At 40.4% G+C, this 19,814-nt stretch overlaps 1 protein-coding gene across 1 annotated transcript in view; it reads right to left on the bottom strand.

The window, feature by feature from the left end:
• SLC28A3 (solute carrier family 28 member 3) overlaps window positions 1-19,814 on the bottom strand; it is an 82,155-nt gene that overhangs the window by 38,988 nt on the left and 23,353 nt on the right. Inside the window, exons 3-4 of the mRNA XM_074954061.1 lie at window positions 11,614-11,693; window positions 552-643 (exon numbers count right to left, since the gene is read on the bottom strand). Of these exons, the coding sequence (XP_074810162.1) occupies window positions 552-643; window positions 11,614-11,693 (172 nt within the window). The remainder of the gene's footprint in view (window positions 1-551; window positions 644-11,613; window positions 11,694-19,814) is intronic.

Raw genomic sequence — 19,814 nt, 5'->3', positions numbered from 1 at the left:
TGATTTGAATCCAGTCTAAGTTGGTACTAACTAAAAGTCATTAGTATCTGATTGCTGTTTAGTGGTGTATAGTACATGAATTTGTAGTCTCCAGCAAACTCCTAGAAGATATAATTTAAGATAACTGACCCCACTGTCTTAGCAGAGAAGCTGATCACTGAATGGACATGGTAACTGAACTACCCTTTTCATCCCTAAATGTAGTCTGTCCAGGTCAGAGATGAAGCATATTGGTGGCACAGCATAGGGAAGCTTCCACTATTATTGCTCTTGCTGTACTTGTCTGGTGAATAAATGGAGAATTTCAGTCTGGAACCATTATCCAGGACTAGAATTCACTTTTATCTCCTATATCTTCTCAAATACATTCAGAAAGATTTGATGGACTCTTATCTGTAGAAATGTCTGATAGTTTTTGAGAATGTATGTCAATTAAATTCCACTTCACACTATTTAATTCAAACATTGAATGCAAAATATGCATAGCCTGAAATCAAAGTAAAACTGAAAGAGGGTACAGTTATTTCCTATAGTTTTAAAAAATAAAGTACCTGCTATTAAAATTCCATATATCACATATCGAATTCTGGTTTTGTATTTCTTGCAAAAGTCACAGACTTCATCATATTTCCTTTCCAGATACCTAGAAGTAAACACAAGCAACCAAAGCAAACAGAACAAAGAAATAAATTCCACCAAAGCAGAAAGAAGAGTAATTCATACAGGAACATTGCATTAGATCTATCAAAGCTCCTGGACTGCCAGAGAGTTAATTTTGCATTCCAAAGTGTAAAATAAAACTCCTTTGAAAATCTTGGCTATCTTTTTGGAACTATTTTAGTATTAGTTATTTGACTTTGGACTAGTAGAGTGAAAATGGATTTGGGAGACCCTTAAAGGGCCACAATTTTGAAAGATTAAGATGTGGGTCTGTCCACACAAAATTCACATGTAAATGTACAACTGCAATGTGTCTGCAATTACTGTAATTGTGTGGAAATTAGATTATAGAATTAACATAAACTAGTTAGGCTCTTAACTAGTCATTAGTGTACTCATTACCAGATTTGTGTGCACATCTGCAATAATCATGAGCTTTATTGCAAAGGTGTAGTTTTTTGTGCATGCCAAGGTCCATGCACAAAATCATTGTAGTAATTCTGGATCTCTTGAAAATATAGCCCATCATTACAGGCACTCAACATTTATCAAACTTTAGATTATATGGAAACTAAAATTATCTAGTGTATCCAAATACTATAAGTGTATCTTAGCATCTGCCCTCCCCAGGTTTTAAGTGAACCATTTTTGGTTCTTTTTTTGTGTCTGTAGTGAATGTCATGGGATTTTACCATGGTGCACTAAGATGTAAGGGAAGAACAGTGTAAGGGAATTAATTCACCCCAGATTTTCATTAATATGATATATGGTGGTACAAAGTGTGTGTCTAGGCCAGTGGTGCAGCTCTCTCTGTGTTATGTGGGCCACCAAAGAACATATATACTACCTGTATGGCCCTGAGGATGTCACAGGGCCACAGATGTGTGCTGATTGGTCTGCAAGCAGCCTGTGGGCCGCGGGTTGAGAATCACTGAGCTAGACAATCACCTAAGCTTTGTGTAAGCTTGAAAAGAATTCACAGCTACAGATATGACCCCCTAAGTCAGTTCCTGACAACCTTTAGACTAGAAAAGCAAAGATATATTTAAGGATAATAATTATCCAAACTGACAGGTTTCAGAATAGCAGCCGTGTTAGTCTGTATTCGCAAAAAGAAAAGGAGTACTTGTGGTACCTTAGAGACTAACATCCGATGCATCCGATGAAGTGAGCTGTAGCTCACGAAAGCTTATGCTCAAATAAATTTGTTAGTTTCTAAGGTGCCACAAGTACTCCTTTTCTTTTTGCGGAATGCATCCGATGAAGTGAGCTGTAGCTCACGAAAGCTTATGTTCAAATAAATTTGTTAGTCTCTAAGGTGCCACAAGTACTCCTTTTCTTTTTGCAAATTATCCAAACTGTATTCATGTGGTAAACAGATGCAGCTGGAGATAAATACGCAGTGAAATTTAGCATGAGCTTCCTCCTTATGCTGTGGTAAATAATGATTAATTTTAAAGAAACAGGCAATGTCACATGCCACTGTAATGTGATTCATTTTTATTTAGTTCAGATTAGCACTCAAACAACAGACTAGGAAAAAGTTTGATTACCAGGTCAAACAGTAACAGATCTTTGATAAATGTTGTTTGCTTCTGACATGTCAATTTTTGTTACTGGAATTTCTATTGCCATACAAATTATAGCTCTTATTTGATAGGACATTAAGTTACCCACTAAGCCTCTGCAAAGAGATTAGGTACAAGGAAAAGGAAAGAAAGCTGAAGGAAAAGATATATAAATAAGACAGAACAGCCTTATCAATTTTAATTGTTGGTGAATGAATTAAAGATTATTAGCGATTACCTGCTGTGGTGTACTCTTACAGTGATATAGTAATGGACAGATTTTTTTTACAACTTAGTAATAGATAGCTAAGATAGGGTATGGTCATGAAAGGATACAGTCAACCTGTGGAACTCTTTGCCAGATGATGTTGTGAAGGCCAAGACTACAAGCGGGTTCAAAAAAGAACTAGATAAATTCATGGAGGATAGTAGCCAGGTTGGGCAGGGATAGTCTCCCTAGCTTCTGTTTGCCAGAAGCTGAGAATGGGCGACAGGGGATGGATATTTACCTGATGATTACCTGTTCTGTTCATTCCCTCTGGGGCACCTGGCATTGGCCACTGTTGGAAGACAGGATACTGGGCTAGATGGACCATTGGTCTGACCCAGTATGGCTGTTCTTATGCTTCTTCATTTATTGAATAGTGGAACACAAGCTGCTCGGTTACAGTATGTAAAGGTATTTTGTATAATTCTACAAATCATCCTTATTGTTGATTGTAACTCTGAGATCTTAAAATTGAATTGTAGTTTCTTACAATCTCTTTTGCCGTTACATCATTTGCTTAATGGGTTGGGTTTGATTATTTATTTATTTAAGTGCCTATCATGTTAGCTCCTTAAAACCAGGCTCCTTAAAACCATTCAATATTAAACAAATACACACATAATAAATGGATAATTTTACTCTGAGATGTGCCGTTGGAAGAATAGCATCTTGGGGTTCTAGTTCATTATCTCTCAAAGAACTGAAAGCCCATCTGGTTGTATGGGTGTAATGTGTAAAGTGTAAAAAAGCCAAAATGACTGAGAAATTAAAAATGTAATAGTAATAGACTGTCATGAATCCCACTGGTGCCTGAACCTGGTGATATTCTGAACAAAAAGAGCTCCCAATCATACTAGTAGCTGTTTCCATTTTTTCACATTGACACTCGGAGTGATAATCTTAGAATCACATTATATAAATGATTCCTTATCAAGTCTGCTCACTTTATAAGTACAAAAGTCATTTTCTGAATACTATTCCTGTAAACTTTATCTTAAAAGTTAAGCATGTAAGAACATAAGAACGGCCATATTGGGTCAGACCAAAGGTTCATCAAGCCCAGTATCCTGTCCTCTGACAGTGGCCAATGGCAGGTGCCCCAAGGGAATGAACAGACAGGTTATCATCAAGTGATCCATGCCCGGTCACCCAATCCCAGCTTCTGGCAAACAGAGGCTAGGTTCACCATTCCTCCATATCCTGGCTAATAGCCATTGATGGACCTATCTTCCATGAATCTAACTAGCTCCCTTTTGATCCCCATTATAGTATTGGCCTTCACAACACCCTCTGGTAAGGAGTTCCAGAGGTTGACAGTGCGTTGCGTGAAAAAATACTTTCTTGTGTTTGTTTTAAACCTGCTACCCATTATTTTCATTTGGTGCCCCCTTGTTCTTGTATTATGAGAAGGAGTAGATAACACAGCCAGGGCACAAGGAGAGCATAAAGGTGATTTGATTGTGTTACTTCCTTATTTACTTTCCTCTATACCACTTGTGATTTTATAAACCTTTACCATATCTCCCCCTAGTTGCCTCTTTTCCAAGCTGAAAAGTCCCAGTCTTATTACTCTCTCCTCATACGGAAGCTGTTCTATACCCCTAATCCATTTATTGCCCTTTTCTGAACCTTTTCCAATTCCAATATAACTTTTTTGAGATGGGGCGACCACATCTGCACGCAGTATTCAAGGTGTGGGTGTGCCATGGATTTATATAGAGGCAATATGATATTTTCTGTCTTATTATCTATCCCTTTCTTGATGATTCACAACATTCTGTTCACTTTTTTGACTGCCGCTGCACATTGAGGGGATGATTTCAGAGAACTATCCACAATGACTCCAAGATCTCTTTCTTGAGTTGTAACAGCTAATTTAGACCACATCATTGTATATGTATAGTTAGGATTATGTTTTCTAATGTGCATTACTTTGCATTTATCAACATGTGCTTAAGTACTTTACTTATTTCAAGCAGGGAGCAGATCTATTGAATAAGAATTGTCATTTTTAACAAGGCACTTTTAGAACATAGAGTTAGTTAAAATTAAGGTTATCAGTAGCTATACAAATCACTATTCTTACTAGCATTAATCTCCTAGAAGATGCACCTCAATACTGTCCTGCTGGTACATAATCCATAAAATGCCTAACTGATGGAATATACCTTATACAGTCTATGAAATCATAGAATCATATAACTGGAAGGGACCTCGAGAGGTCATCTAGTCCAGTCCCCTGCGCTCGTGGCAGGACTAATTATCTAGACCATTCCTGACAGGTATTTGTCTAACCTTCTCTTAAAAATCTCCAATGATGGAGATTCCACAACCTCTCTCGGCAATTATTCCTGTGCTTAACCAACCTGAGAGTTAGGAAGTTTTTCCTAATGTCCAACCTAAACCTCCCTTGCTGCAATTTACGCCCATTGCTTCTTGTCCTATCCTCAGAGGTTAAGAAAAGCAATTTTTCTTCCTCCTCCTTGTATATGTTGTTATTAATGGATTGATCTGTTTCAAGGCTTGTGACACAGGAATGCTAGGCTACTGGGATTGATTTTTATTTTTAAATAAATCAATGAGGCATTTGTCTTCAAAATAAAGAACACATAATGAATGGACTTTACAAGAACACAGGAAAAAATAGTTAGGTTAAATGTTAGGTCCATCTTGAAGATTTAATTCATGAATAACAATTTTATAGACATACCACTGCCCCCACCATATGCCTGATATTCTACTCCCACTCCATTTTCAGTGACATCAAAAGCTGGCTTTAGAGTAATTCAAGTGAAGCAAAGTGCTCTTTGGATTACTGTGTAAATAGAGATTCGTTACTGTGAATAATTATATTGAGCTGCTGATGGAAGAACAAAATGACCTGGGGAACAATAATAAAGCACTGTGAATAAGCCTTAATTATTTTGGAACTCTCAATGGTATTATAATAAATCAGAATTAATAACTTCCTATCACGTGCCCTTCATCTTCTTTGCCCTAACTCATCTTTCCAGTCCTATCTATTATAATTTCATTACTATTCTTTGTTTTGGTTTTCACCAAGAAGGTTGGTGGTGATTGGACGTCTAACATAGTGAATGCCAGTGAGAAAGAGGTAGGATCAGAAGAGGCTAAAATAGGGAAAGAACAAGTTAAAAATTACTTGGACAAATTAGATGTCTTCAAGTCACCAGGGCCTGATGAAATGCATCCTAGAATACTCAAGGAGCTGACTGAGGAGATATATTAGCTATTAGCGATTATCTTTGAGCAGTAATGGAAGACAGGAGAGATTCCAGAAGACTGGAAAAAGGCAAATATAGTGCCCATATATGAAAAGGGAAAAAAGGACAACCCAGGTAATTACAGACCAGTCAGCTTAACTTCTGCACCCGGAAAGATAATGGAGCCAATAATTAAGCAATCAATTTCCAAACATCTAGAAGACAATAAGGTGATAAGTAACAGTCAGCATGGATTTGTCAAAAACAAATCATGTCAAACTAGCCTGATAGAAAAGGAGGACTTGTGGCACCTTAGAGACTAACAAATTTATTTGAGCACAAGCTTCCATGAGCTACAGCTCACTTCATTGGATGCATTCAGTGGAAAATACAGTGGGGAGATTTATATACACAGAGAACATGAAACAATGGATGTTACCATACACACTGTAACGAGAATGATCAGGGAAGGTGAGCTATTACCAGCAGGAGAGCGGGGTGGGGCGGGGGAGGAGGAGGGAACCTTTTGTAGTGATAATCAAGGTGGGCCATTTCCAGCAGTTGACAAGAACATCTGAGGAACAGTGTGTGTATGTGTGGGGGGGAATAAACATGGGGAAATAGTTTTACTTTGTGTAATGACCCATCCACTCCCAGTCTTTATTCAAGCCTAAGTTAATTGTATCCAGTTTGCAAATTAATTCCAATTCAGCAGTCTCTCGTTGGAGTCTGTTTTTGAAGTTTTTTTGTTGAAGTATTGCCACTTTTAGGTCTGTAATCGAGTGACCAAAGAGATTGAAGTGCTCTCCGACTGGTTTTTGAATGTTATAATTCTTGACGTCTGATTTGTGTCCATTTATTCTTTTACGTAGAGACTGTCCAGTTTGACCAATGGCAGAGGGGCAGTACATGGCAGAGGGGCATTGCTGGCACATGATGGCATATATCACATTGGTAGATGTGGAGGTGAACGAGCCTCTGATAGTGTGGCTGATGCGATTAGGCCCTTTGATGGTGTCCCCTGAATAGATATATGGACAGAGTTGGCAACGGGCTTTGTTGCAAGGATAGGTTCCTGGGTTAGTGGTTCTGTTGTGTGGTGTGTGGTTGCTGGTGAGTATTTGCTTCAGGTTGGGGGGCTGTCTGTAAGCAAGGACTGGCCTGTCTCCCAAGATCTGTGAGAGTGATGGGTTATCCTTCGGGATAGGTGGTAGATCCTTGATGATGCGTTGGAGAGGTTTTAATTGGGGGCTGAAGGTGATGGCTAGTGGCGTTCTGCACAGACACACCCCTGGAACTCCGACCAGGGGTATTCTATCTGCTACCCAAGATCCATAAACCTGGAAATCCTGGACGCCCCATCATCTCAGGCATTGGCACCCTGACAGCAGGACTGTCTGGCTATGTAGACTCCCTCCTCAGGCCCTACGCTACCAGCACTCCCAGCTATCTTCGAGACACCACTGACTTCCTGAGGAAACTACAATCCATCGGTGATCTTCCTGAAAACACCATCCTGGCCACTATGGATGTAGAAGCCCTCTACACCAACATTCCACACAAAGATGGACTACAAGCCATCAGGAACAGTATCCCCGATAACGTCACGGCAAACCTGGTGGCTGAACTTTGTGACTTTGTCCTCACCCATAACTATTTCACATTTGGGGACAATGTATACCTTCAAATCAGCGGCACTGCCATGGGTACCCGCATGGCCCCACAGTATGCCAACATTTTTATGGCTGACTTAGAACAATGCTTCCTCAGCTCTTATCCCCTAATGCCCCTACTCTACTTGCGCTACACTGATGACATCTTCATCATCTGGACCCATGGAAAAGAAGCCCTTGAGGAATTTCACCATGATTTCAACAATTTCCATCCCACCATCAACCTCAGCCTGGACCAGTCCACACAAGAAATCCACTTCCTGGACACTACAGTGCTAATAAGCGATGGTCACATAAACACCACCCTATACCGGAAACCTACTGACCGCTATGCATACCTACATGCTTCCAGCTTTCATCCAGACCACACCACACGATCCATTGTCTACAGCCAAGATCTACGATACAACCGCATTTGCTCCAAACCCTCAGACAGAGACAAACACCTACAAGATCTCTATCAAGCTTTCTTACAACTACAATACCCACCTGCTGAAGTGAAGAAACAGATTGACAGAGCCAGAAGAGTACCCAGAAGTTACCTACTACAGGAGAGGCCCAACAAAGAAAATAACAGAACGCCACTAGCCATCACCTTCAGCCCCCAACTAAAACCTCAACGCATCATCAAGGATCTACAACCTATCCTGAAGGATGACCCATCACTCTCACAGATCTTGGGAGACAGGCCAGTCCTTGCTTATAGACAGCCCCCCAACCTGAAGCAAATACTCACCAGCAACCACACACCACACAACAGAACCACTGACCCAGGAACCTATCCTTACAGCAAAGCCTGTTGCCAACTCTGTCCACATATCTATTCAGGGGACACCATCATAGGGCCTAATCACATCAGCCACACTATCAGAGGCTCATTCACCTGCACATCTACCAATGTGATATATGCCATCATGTGCCAGCAATGCCCCTCTGCCATGTACATTGGCCAAACTGGACAGTCTCTACGTAAAAGAATAAATGGACACAAATCAGACGTCAAGAATTATAACATTCAAAAAACAGTCGGAGAACACTTAGATTCATAGATATTTAGGTCAGAAGGGACCATTATGATCATCTAGTCTGACCTCCTGCACAACACAGGCCACAGAATTTCACCCACCACTCCTGCAAAAAACCTCACACCTATATCTGTGCTACTGAAGTCCTCAAATCGTGGTTCAAAGACTTCAAGGAGCAGAGAATCCTCCAGCAAGTGACCCGTGCCCACTTCAATCTCTTTGGTCACTCGATTACAGACCTAAAAGTGGCAATACTTCAACAAAAAAACTTCAGAAACAGACTCCAACAAGAGACGGCTGAATTGGAATTAATTTGCAAACTGGATACAATTAACTTAGGCTTGAATAAAGACTGGGAGTGGATGGGTCATTACACAATGTAAAACTATTTCCCCACGTTTATTCTCTCCCCCCCCGTCTCCCCGCTGTTCCTCAGATGTTCTTGTCAACTGCTGGAAATGGCCCACCTTGATTATCACTACAAAAGGTTCCCCCCCATCCCCCCCGCTCTCCTGCTAGTAATAGCTCACCTTACCTGATCACTTTTGTTACAGTGCGTATGGTAACACCCATTGTTTCATGTTCTCTGTGTATATAAATCTCCCCACTGTATTTTCCACTGAATGCATCCGATGAAGTGAGCTGTAGCTCACGAAAGCTTATGCTCAAATAAATTTGTTAGTCTCTAAGGTGCCACAAGTACTCCTTTTCTTTTTGCGGATACAGACTAACACGGCTGCTACTCTGTAACCTGATAGCTTTCTCTGACAGGGTAACAAGCCTTATGGATAGCGGGGAAGCGGTAGACATGGTATAGCTTGACTTTAGTCAAGCTTTCGATACTGTCTCGCATGACCTTCTCATAAACAAACTAGGGAAATGCAACCTAGATGGAGCTACTATAAAGTGGGTGCAAAACTAGTTGGAAAACCGTTCCCACAGAGTAATCAGTGGTTCACAGTCATGCTGGAAGGGCATAACGAGTGGGGACCCACAGGGATCAGTTCTGAGTCCGGTTCTGTTTAATATCTTCATCAATGATTTAGATAATAGCATAGAGAGTGCACTTATAAAGTTTGTGAACGATACCAAGCTGGGAGGGGTTGCAAGTGCTTTGGATGATAGGATTAAAATTCAAAATGATCTGGATGAGAAATGGTCTGAAGTAAATACTGTAGGATGAAATTCAATAAGGACAAATGCAAAGTACTCCATTTAGGAAGGAACAATCAGTTGCACACATACAAAAAGGGAAATGATTGCCTAGGAAGGAGTACTGCAGAAAGGGATCTGGAGATCATAGTGGATCAGAGGCTAAATATGAGTCAACAGTGTAATGCTGTTGCAAAAAAAGCGAACATCATTCTGGGATGTATTAGCAGGAGTGTTGTGAGCAAGACAAGAGAAGTAATTCTTCCGCTCTACTCTGCTCTGATTAGGCCTCAACTAGAATATTGTGGCCAGTTCTGGACGCCACATTTCAGGAAGGATGTGGACAAACTGGAGAGAGTTCAGAGAAGAGCAACAAAAATTATTAAAGGTCTATAAAACATAACTTATGAGGGAAGATTGAAAAAATTGGGTTTGTTTAGTCTGGAGAAGAGAAGACTGAGAGGGGACATAATAACAGTTTTCAAGTACATAAAAGGTTGTTACAAGGAGGAGGGGGGAAATTGTTTTCATTAACTTCTGAAAATAGGACAAGAAGCAATGGGCTTAAATTGCAGCAAGGGAGGCTTAGGTTGTACATTAGGAAAAACTTCCTAACTGTCAGGGTGGTTAAGCACTGGAATAAATTGCCTAGGGAGGTTGTGGAATCTCCATCATTGGAGATTTTTAAGAACAGGTTAGACAAACACCTGCCAGGGATGGTCTAGATAATTAGTCTTGCCATGAATGCAGGGGACTGGATTAGATGACCTCTTGAGGTCCCTTCCAGTTCTATGATACTAAGACTCTAAACTTTAAGGGCCCCATTCTGAGAATGGGAGTCTCTGCTCAAAAATGTGCACACAACTGCGTGTTTGCAGATGCTTAGTTTGTACACACAACTATGGTAATTGCAAATGGTTATTTAGACACTCAAGTGCTTAATTTGCACTCACAATTACAGCAATTTCCGCCCTTTTTTTTTAACATGGCCCTAAAAGTTTAAAATGGGAAATTGTTTCATAAATGCTAGTAAAAACACAAATTTCCAAAGAGCAGGGAGGAGTGACTAGAGAAGAATAGCTCATTTGGTTATGTAAAAATAGTTAATTACTTTAGAAGTTGTGTGGCATAAAAACTAATGCTAACTATTTAAGATAAATATTTTAATTTTATGACTGCTTGTGAAACTGACCAAATTATGGGCTTGGTTTTCCAAGTTAAGTGTGTAATGCATATTTTATGCATATGCTTAATTTATGGCTCCAAATTCCCAACTTGTGCATATAAATTGGGTAATTTTACATGCACATGGCCAGGTCAAGTAACCCAGTTTGAATGAGATAAATTCAAAGTACCTGGCTACCCAGCAGCTGAGTTGCTAGAGTTTGCTGAACTATAAAACAGGAAAACTGTGCTTATATGAAATCTTCTCCCATCCCAATATGACAGAAACATGTTAATTCAGAAGTCAGTATTTTATCTCAAGCTCAAGAACGTCTTTTATGGAGATTGGATGCACACACACAGAGGGACTATCAGCTCAATTCATTGTGTAATCACTGACACCTGTGCAAAGTAGTGTAAAACACTACCAAATCAGGATGGTGGTGGTTTATATCTACTTTGCACTGGTGTGAATTACTATACAATATGCATGGCAATGATGAATCTTGAACTTCCAGCAGGAATCCATTAACAGGCTCAACTATTATTTAAGCTACTATGCAAAAGTGGTGCTGTTGGATCAAATGGGCAAATCTAGTCTATGTAAAAATATTAGCTTCTCTAATTTGCAAAGATTCCTGATCATAATCACATGCTCAGTTCCATGATCATATACGTCAGTTGCAAGGCATAATAATTTTAAATATAATGTAGTTTTTTCAATACACAAATTACTAGGAGATACAAAGGACTGCCTGGCTTAGTAATATGGCAGCTGAATTTTGGCCTGTCATTCAGGAGGCTGAGACATTGGCAAATTTTTGCTTGGAGTGGGGGTGAAATGGGTGGAAAAGTTGCTCATTCAAAAAAAAAAATTACCCTTGTAAGAATGTTTTCTCAGCTACTGAGTCATGTTTGTTTTTATGCTGATCACTCTCGATATTGATGTGTGTATCCTCCTGGAAAACAGATACATAAAAATATAGTGAATATGACATATTTCTCTTAAACACAGCTGAGGTGGTTTCACAGGGCAAAATTTGGTTTCATTCTGTAGCTGAATCACAATCAGCATGCAGTCTCAACAGGAACTCTCAAGAGTAACATCTCATTCCACTTATTCTATTCATGACACACATTCTCTCTCATTTTGCATACAGCTCTGATTCAGCTTTGCGGTACCAACACTGTTATTAACATCAAGCACACTCAGTAGTTATATAGCATAGCTGTCAAGTGATGAGCTTTTTGAATTTTGAACCTTCTCAAAGCCCACAAAATTTGAAAGGGGGAGGTAAAGAAAGAGACTAGCCTGGCCCCTCTATGTCACTAGATGAGGAAAAGAGCCAAGAACAGAATAGCTTTGTATAGCTGATCAAAAGTGAATTTTATATTCTAGGTGGATCTTGTAGCACTGCCTATTAAGGTGACCTGACTTTTCATTTTAAGACTCTGTTTTCAGTTAATTATAACTTTTGCCAAACTTTAACCACTTAGGCTGAAATTTCCCATGCCAGGTGTCTGCTCAGTGCTCAGTGTTTTTTGGCTAGTGTCAGTCAAAGTAGTCCAGTTGCTTCCAAGAAGGTGGGTAGGGAAGAATATGTTGTTTTGCCCATGTTTAAAAAATTCTGGAAACATTTTATTTGAAAATCTCTAGCACCCCCTTGCTTTAGAACAGGGACTTGAAGTCTGGCAGGGAGGTGGCCTTTTTGTCAGGGATATCCTTTTAGGCAGATTTTCAAAGAAACAATTAATCTGGCCAAGTTATAAGCCTTTGAAATTTTGTAGTTTACATATGACAGCTTTTAATTTTAACAGCTAAAAACGCTAAAGATTTTATCCACCCTGACCATGCTTGAGCCTCTCATAGCTCCTAGTGCTGACCAGACTGCATGTGCAATTCACATTGAGCAACTGAGCATGCTCCATCCCCTCACAACTTCTACAGGTAAACAAACTGGACATGCCCAGTCCCCAAAGAGTGACTGAGCATGCTCCAGACTGGTGATATGGTGGCTCAGAAGGACTTTCCCTGTAATAGCAGTTCCCAATAGCTCAAGGCTGGGGTGGGGCCAGGTACTGGAACTGAGAGCAAGGAGCCTGTCTCTCCTGTGTTCTCTGTGACCCTACCCCCTGCTGGCACCCTGACAGTGGGAAGGAGGAAACCACCTGATTTGATTGCAGAGGGACAAAAGGCAGAGTGGGGGGAGGGAAAGAAATAGACTGAGACAGTTACTTGCAGGAGGAGAAACTGACTAGAAGTTGGGGGGTGGGGGGACATGCTCCTTCATAAACCATATTTCTCTGAGGTATAAAGTATGCATCAAACATAGCCAGAACACTTTCACAGTCATCTTTGTGTCAGACTTCAGTAGAATTAAAGGATTTGATCTGCTTGCTTCCTCAGAGCATAAATTAAAGAAGATACCTATATATCTCTAGTTTCTTTGTGGTGCTTGGTAGCAATGTAAAATCTTTCAAAATATTGTTTCTAGTTTGTCCATTCTGAAGGTTTGTCACAGCCAAAATTCTCTGGGGACACTGAAGAGTGGCATGTTGATGAGATCCTGCAAGCTTTGTTACAGCTTTCCTTCTGTTTGTGTTCTTAGTTTACTCCTGACACCATGTCATGTACTTCTGTCCCAGATAAGGACTGGTCACAGAGCTTGCTTTTACACAGCAGATATGTCCATTATAAGATCCTTTAATGCTCTGCCAGGTATGACTAAGGTTTGCTTTAAATAAGGTATTTTACACACAGTGCCAATTAGTAGCTGAATAGTATAATACAGTTTAGTTTCCATTACAATGGGATTTCCTCCAAAACACCACTTATATCCGGGACTGGTTCCTCTCTACCAATTTCAACTCGTTACCTTCCAGTCATTTTTGTTCTTTTTGCCCCTTCTACTCAAATGCCTAATGTCACCTGCTTTCATATTATATATATATATATATATATATATATATATGAAACAGATTCTTTTCAGTACATCACAACATAAAGCATTCTTCTTTGTCCCTTATAAATTAAAATGTTAAAAATAAAAATTAACCAAAATAAATATGTACAAACAATATCACAATTTTGTCTTAATATATCAATGCCAAATTTATTTGTGAAGTTCAGCTACAATTCTTGATCCTGATTTGCATTTATACTACTGCCCTTTAAACCATTCTGGCAGAGTATTACACTTACATTTCCTGTAAGATCCTTTTACACTGCCAGAATGGTGAAAAGAGGCCTTAGTGTAAATTCTGTTCTTTCTTTGTCAGCTGAAAACTGTAAAGTAACTGAAGGTTTTCACATAATTAACTGAATTTTCTGTAATACAAGGAAAGCAGTCCCCATATGTTGTTTTTGTTCTTATCCCCTTTCAATGTGTTATTTTAGCATGTGACGAAAGTGACTGTAATAATCAATTGTACACTACTTGGTATGAGGCTGGAAATATTACAGTGTGCAATTATATTGTGAAGCAGGACAATGTTGTCTTAAAAATATGTACTGATGCAACCATACTATGGACTATACACTAGCCTCCAAAGAGGAAATTTTATTCAGTTTGGCTGGTAGTTTGGAGCAATTGTGTGTTGAGTAATTTTAGACTTTGTATGCCATAAATATTTATGCTACTTACGTTCACAAAACTAGTTTATAAATCAAGACCTGTCACTATTTTTCTCCTGTTCAGTCTATTTTTTTCTGCTGCATATTATACACTCTGTTGAAAGCTCTGAAATGCCCTAAGTTCATTTCCAGGGAGACCATTTGAAGCAAACTAGCTCAATGGGAAAACTAACAAAATAATTAAAGTGGCACGTAGGGAAAAAAAAAATTTGCTCAGAAGCTACCACTCATTTTCCTATGTGACAGTCCAAAGCTACATGGATAGAGGTCTGTTTGTAGCCTTCGTGATTCAAATTTCCATGAGAGGGCCCTGAAAGCCTTTCAGCTCTGTGGAGCTAGACTATTGTATATTATCTGCCCTATTCTACTTAACTTTGATTACTTTCTTTTTGATATTCACTGGGAAATAAAATGAAGATCAAACGTGAATCAAGCCACTCGTACTGTAGGTAGTATTTGCCAACCAAGGGGTTCTTTCCACTATACATCTGTAGCAGGGTTCTATCCTGATGGATCTAAAGTGATGAGGCTATCAGAGTGCCATTTTCTCTATAGTTAAATTAGGGTTATACTGCATCTGTTCATTTTGGATAGGTGGAATCAAGAGACTCAAACCTAAATTACAGCTGATCACACAGAATGAAAAATGGGCTCATTTACTTGGCTCTATCTTCCCAAGTCAGACCTCCTAACTCTTAATTTTGCCATGATACAGTCATGCTTAAAATGCAAAACAGTGGGGGCTAAAATATGATTCTGAGTGTCCTGGGAAGGGAGCTCTCTTGGGAGTCATAAGTAAGGCTATGGTTTTGTCATGGAGGTCGCGGAAGTCACAGAATCCGTGACTTCCGAAGACCTCCATGACTTCAGCCTCGGTGGCTGGGACCTGCAGGGTTCCGCCACCTCCCTCAGTGGCAGGGAGCTGTAAGGTACTCCCTGCCACTGAGGTAGCAGTCTCCCAAGCTCTCATCTGCCATGGGCAGCAGAGGTACCCCGCAGCTCCCAGCCACCACAGGCAGGGCGGGGTACCCTGCAGCTCCCTGGCCACCACCGTTGGGCAGAGGAACCCCTACAGCTCCCCAGCTGCCACCGCAGGGCAGGGACACCCTGGCAGCTCCCATTGGCTGGGAACAGCGAACTGTGGCCACGGGGAGCTGCGGGGGGCTGTGCCTGTGGACAGTCAATGTCAGCAAAATGTCTCGGAGCCCTCAATCAGATTACCCTGATGGGATGCATGTGGCCGGAGGGCCACAGGTTGCCCGCCACTGTACTAGAAACTTACAGGATGTTCATTCTCATGCTACACTGCTGGCATTTGCTGGTGCTATATAATGGTCAGGTGTCTTGTGAGGTCAGAGATCCACCAAGGGCCGGTCCTACAAAAGCTTATGGCTGTGAGTAACTTTACTCACACAAGCAGTGCCCTAGAAATCAACAGGGCCCTAAATGCAGTGAAACCTGGGTTTTCAGCCATTTGTTTGTGGTAGATCATAAAAGGCAGATCTCTTGCCAATAGTTCTTCTACCAGAAGTGATTGCAATTCATTTCACAGAGATTAAGGGCTTGTCTTCACAGCACCGCAATCCAGAGTACGGGGTCTGATTTGTAAAGCACTTTGAAGCATTGTGCTCTATTTGCCTCATGTATACCCTGCTGGCACAAACTAAAAGGTACCTACAAAGTAGTTTGTCCCAGCAGAATCTCCATGGGACAGGTAGAGCACAACACTTAGTGTGCTCTACAAATCACACTCCCATACTCCAGACTGTGGTGCAATTTAGACAAGCGTTAAGTACAATAGATGTACTTAGCTCTTCCTAGAGTCTTAAGCCCCTGTTGTGAAAGACGCATAAAAAGTTGAGAGGTATTTCCAGAACACATGTACAATTCGAAACACATCTAAAAACATAATGTGGTGACTGCATAGATGGTGCAATAAATAGGATAATACTCTACACAGAACACCCAAGGCTACGATGTTCCAGGCATAACTTCCCTGCCCTTTGAACTGTATAATACATAGGTAGGCTAATATACTCAGGAACTGAGGGGAAAAAATTAATTTCAAATGGTTATATAACAGGGATTTAGCCAAATAACTTCTTTCTTTTGGGTTTTCAGAATAACAAAGAGAACCTATTTGCACCATTGAAAATGTTTAAAATACAATATTATGATACTAATTTATGATACCTTTGTCAATCTGCCTTCCTAGAACAGCATGAAAAATAGAGATACACGAAACAAAAGTTAAAGGCTACATTGTGTCTGGCCCTGCGCAAGCCTAAAAGCATCTGAGGGAAGTGGGGGTAAGAAACTTACTTCCTTTCTTTCCTGTGACAAGGCCAGGCACAATCCCAGAGCTGGGACTGAGAGACTGTCTACATGGAAAGTTAGTGTGCACCAAGCCAGGGTGTGAATTTACAGTGCACTACCTACTCTGCATTAACTTCCTGTGTGGACACTTACTGTCCACGATAGTGCTTTTGTGCAGTTTAGCTTAGTATAGGGCACTGCCTGATGGCTCCTTCAGTGTGTAGTAAGAGTATCCACGTGGGGAGTTAGCGCTGAGAAACTAGCGTGCTGTAAATTCACACTCTAGCTCGCTGCACACAACTTCTCCATTTAGACAAGCTCTCAGGGGGCATTAGAACTTCTGGAGATTAGGCCTGATGGACATGTGACCTCACAGGCCAGTATGGGGAGAGCACATACTGAATTCTGTTAAAGGGCCTACATTCCTCTGAAGTCCCCAGAATAATGGTTCCTGCCTCAGGCACACACCACTTCCGAGAATCTGCAGTGTGTCTATCTGCATTGCTATCTTATATGTACATGTAAGAAGGGCTGGCTGAAAATTTCAGTGAAAACTTTTTTTTTTTTTAAACAGATAATTGGATTTTGACTAAACAAAAAATGTTATGGAATGTGCCTCATTTCCTCAGTTTTTTCATTTTCAACAAAAATACAAAACTGACAAATGTTGGTATTTGGCTGAAAATCTGTTGTTTTTGTTGAAATTTTCTGTGGAAAATCCCTCGTTTTCTGACCATCTTTTCTAAAATACTCCTCATCTTCCTTGAATCTTAGTGCCTCACAATCATTAATGGATTTTATCCTCATAGCACTCTTGTGAGGTAGGGCAGCACTATCCCCATTTCCTTAGAGAGGGAACTAAGGAAAAGGGTAGATTAAGTGACTTGCCCCAAATCATGCAGGAACTCTGTGGGTGAGCCACGAATCAAACCCAGCTCTCCGAAGCCCAGTGCCCATCTTTCTTCCCTCTAGCCTGGGCCATGGGCTGGGTCTTAAGGGCACAATCTTACATTACCAGTACTCTTTCTAACTGAAGAATTTCATTGATGGCACTTTAGATTAATTTGTCGTTCCACTTTAAAAAACAGATTTTTATTTATCTCTAATACATAACACCCTTATAAAGAAAGAAGGGCTGTTTATAAAGTGGGTTTCTTTTGTCCCACTCTCCTATTTAAAGTAGACTATAACAAATATACTGAATGGTTAAGATTTTCAAAATAATTATAATTTGCCTCAGAAGCAGTTGGAATTGTCTCATGTGACACCAGCCCTCTTGGCTGACACACCAGAGTCTGAATGTGTCGGGTGACCTCCAGAATTAAAAGCATGAACTACTGCAGCTTGAGCTATAGCTCTGTAGCTGGGGTCTGTAACAACTCATATCTTCAAGGGATCAGCACAGAGGGGGAATGGTAACACCCTCCCCCACCCCCACTGGGTTATACAATGTTAGCAATTTCTTTAAATATCCCTGAATCTACATCTATTGTGTTAAAATGTTTAAAAAACATGAACTTGGAATAGAATTTGATTTTTTTGGCTTTCAGACTCATTGTGTCTGAAAGCATTTGTTAGGGGTCCCATACTGCTGTGCCCTTTTAAGTCTACAATATTTTAACCTGAGTTGTCCCCCCCAAGCACTGCTGGAAATTAGTGTAGCACATGAGCTGCTGAAGTGTGGTACAGACTGTTGGAGTTCTGCTAGTGAGCATTTACCCCATATTTCTCCAAGTGTTTGGATTTACTTCCAAAAAACAGTACTGTAGGGCCCACCACAAACACAGTGGGCCAGATTCTGATCTCATCTTGACCCATGTATCTCAGGAGTAACTAGAAGGATTCCAGATTTACAGTGGTGCAACAAAGATCAGAACCTGGTGTAACATGTCACCAGTGGAAGAGCAGTGCCATTATAGGTAATCAGAGTAGCTAGTGGTGAATTAACTCTTTTTGTTGCCCTGGATGAAGTCTAAAAATGTTGGCCTTGCACACTCACTCCTTTCTCCTTGCATTTAAGGGCAGCTAATGAAAAACTTGTTACCACTGCTTTTAGGCCTCTTGCCACCAAACTCAGTCACTGGACAAGACTTCAAATCAGGCAAATGTATTAACTAAAGCATCTAATGGAGCTGCTTGAAATATGGAGATTTTTTTGTGAAAATATTGATGAAATCTTTGCTGTGCACTAACTTCACCATGCAGACAAGCCCTAAGTTCAAGTTCTAGAATTGTGTCTGACCTTTTGAAGGTAAAGGAAGGAAAGAAAAGTTTTGATTTTCAAAATTTTTTGACTATCTCTAGTAAATCTAAGTGATTAGTGACTCACCACATGGGCCAAGTCATATAGCCAAAGGAAATGAAATAGAAACATTTGATGTAAAACCATCTGTATAGCATTTCTGTCACCCTTTGACCATTGGATGTTACCTCTTATTTACTGTTGCCCTGGGATTTGGGCCATCTAGTGGATGTGTAATTACAAAAACCAAGTATGTGCTCAATTCGGGGAGATAGGGTATAATTTTATGTCCCGTCGGAAAAATAGCCTCACTAAAAGTGCTGGAGAGCCAGACCAACATTTTCAACTGTGAACCCTCCAAAAACCAGCAAAACCTAAGAGGAAGAAAATACTTCTTTCAGTGTCAGTGGATTCTGGAAAGTGGAATTCCATTTTGCTTATGGTCAAAAATGTTTACAGTGTAGAATCTGCCCATGAGGTTTTAGATTAATAAGTTAAATAAAACCCATAAAGACAGAGGGAAAAAAATCAGGGGCCTCATAGCAGCAAAGAATTTACTATAAAGGACCACATTCTACTCTCGGTTACATAGATTTGACTCTGGAAGAGCTCCATTGAATTAAAAGCTTTAGACTATTTATAATACTTTCTACAGAAAACTGTCACCACACCCTCTACAGGTATAGCTGCACACTGAGCTGGAGGTGTAATTTCCAGATTGAAAATGTACGCCCCTGCTAGGTCTGATTGAGCTAGGAACCTAAAAAACAGCAGTGTAGCCACAGAGGTGCAAGAGCAGCAGGAGGGCTACCTGAGTATGTACCCATCCAAACCACCTGAGTATGTACCCATCCAAGAAGCTAGGCATATACTCGGCATGGCTAGCCT

This window comes from Natator depressus, chromosome 5 (assembly GCF_965152275.1).
Source record: "Natator depressus isolate rNatDep1 chromosome 5, rNatDep2.hap1, whole genome shotgun sequence".
In the NCBI taxonomy this organism is placed as follows: domain Eukaryota; kingdom Metazoa; phylum Chordata; order Testudines; family Cheloniidae; genus Natator; species Natator depressus.
Note: the sequence above shows the minus strand (reverse complement) of the source record. Positions and strands in the feature narration are given on the sequence as shown.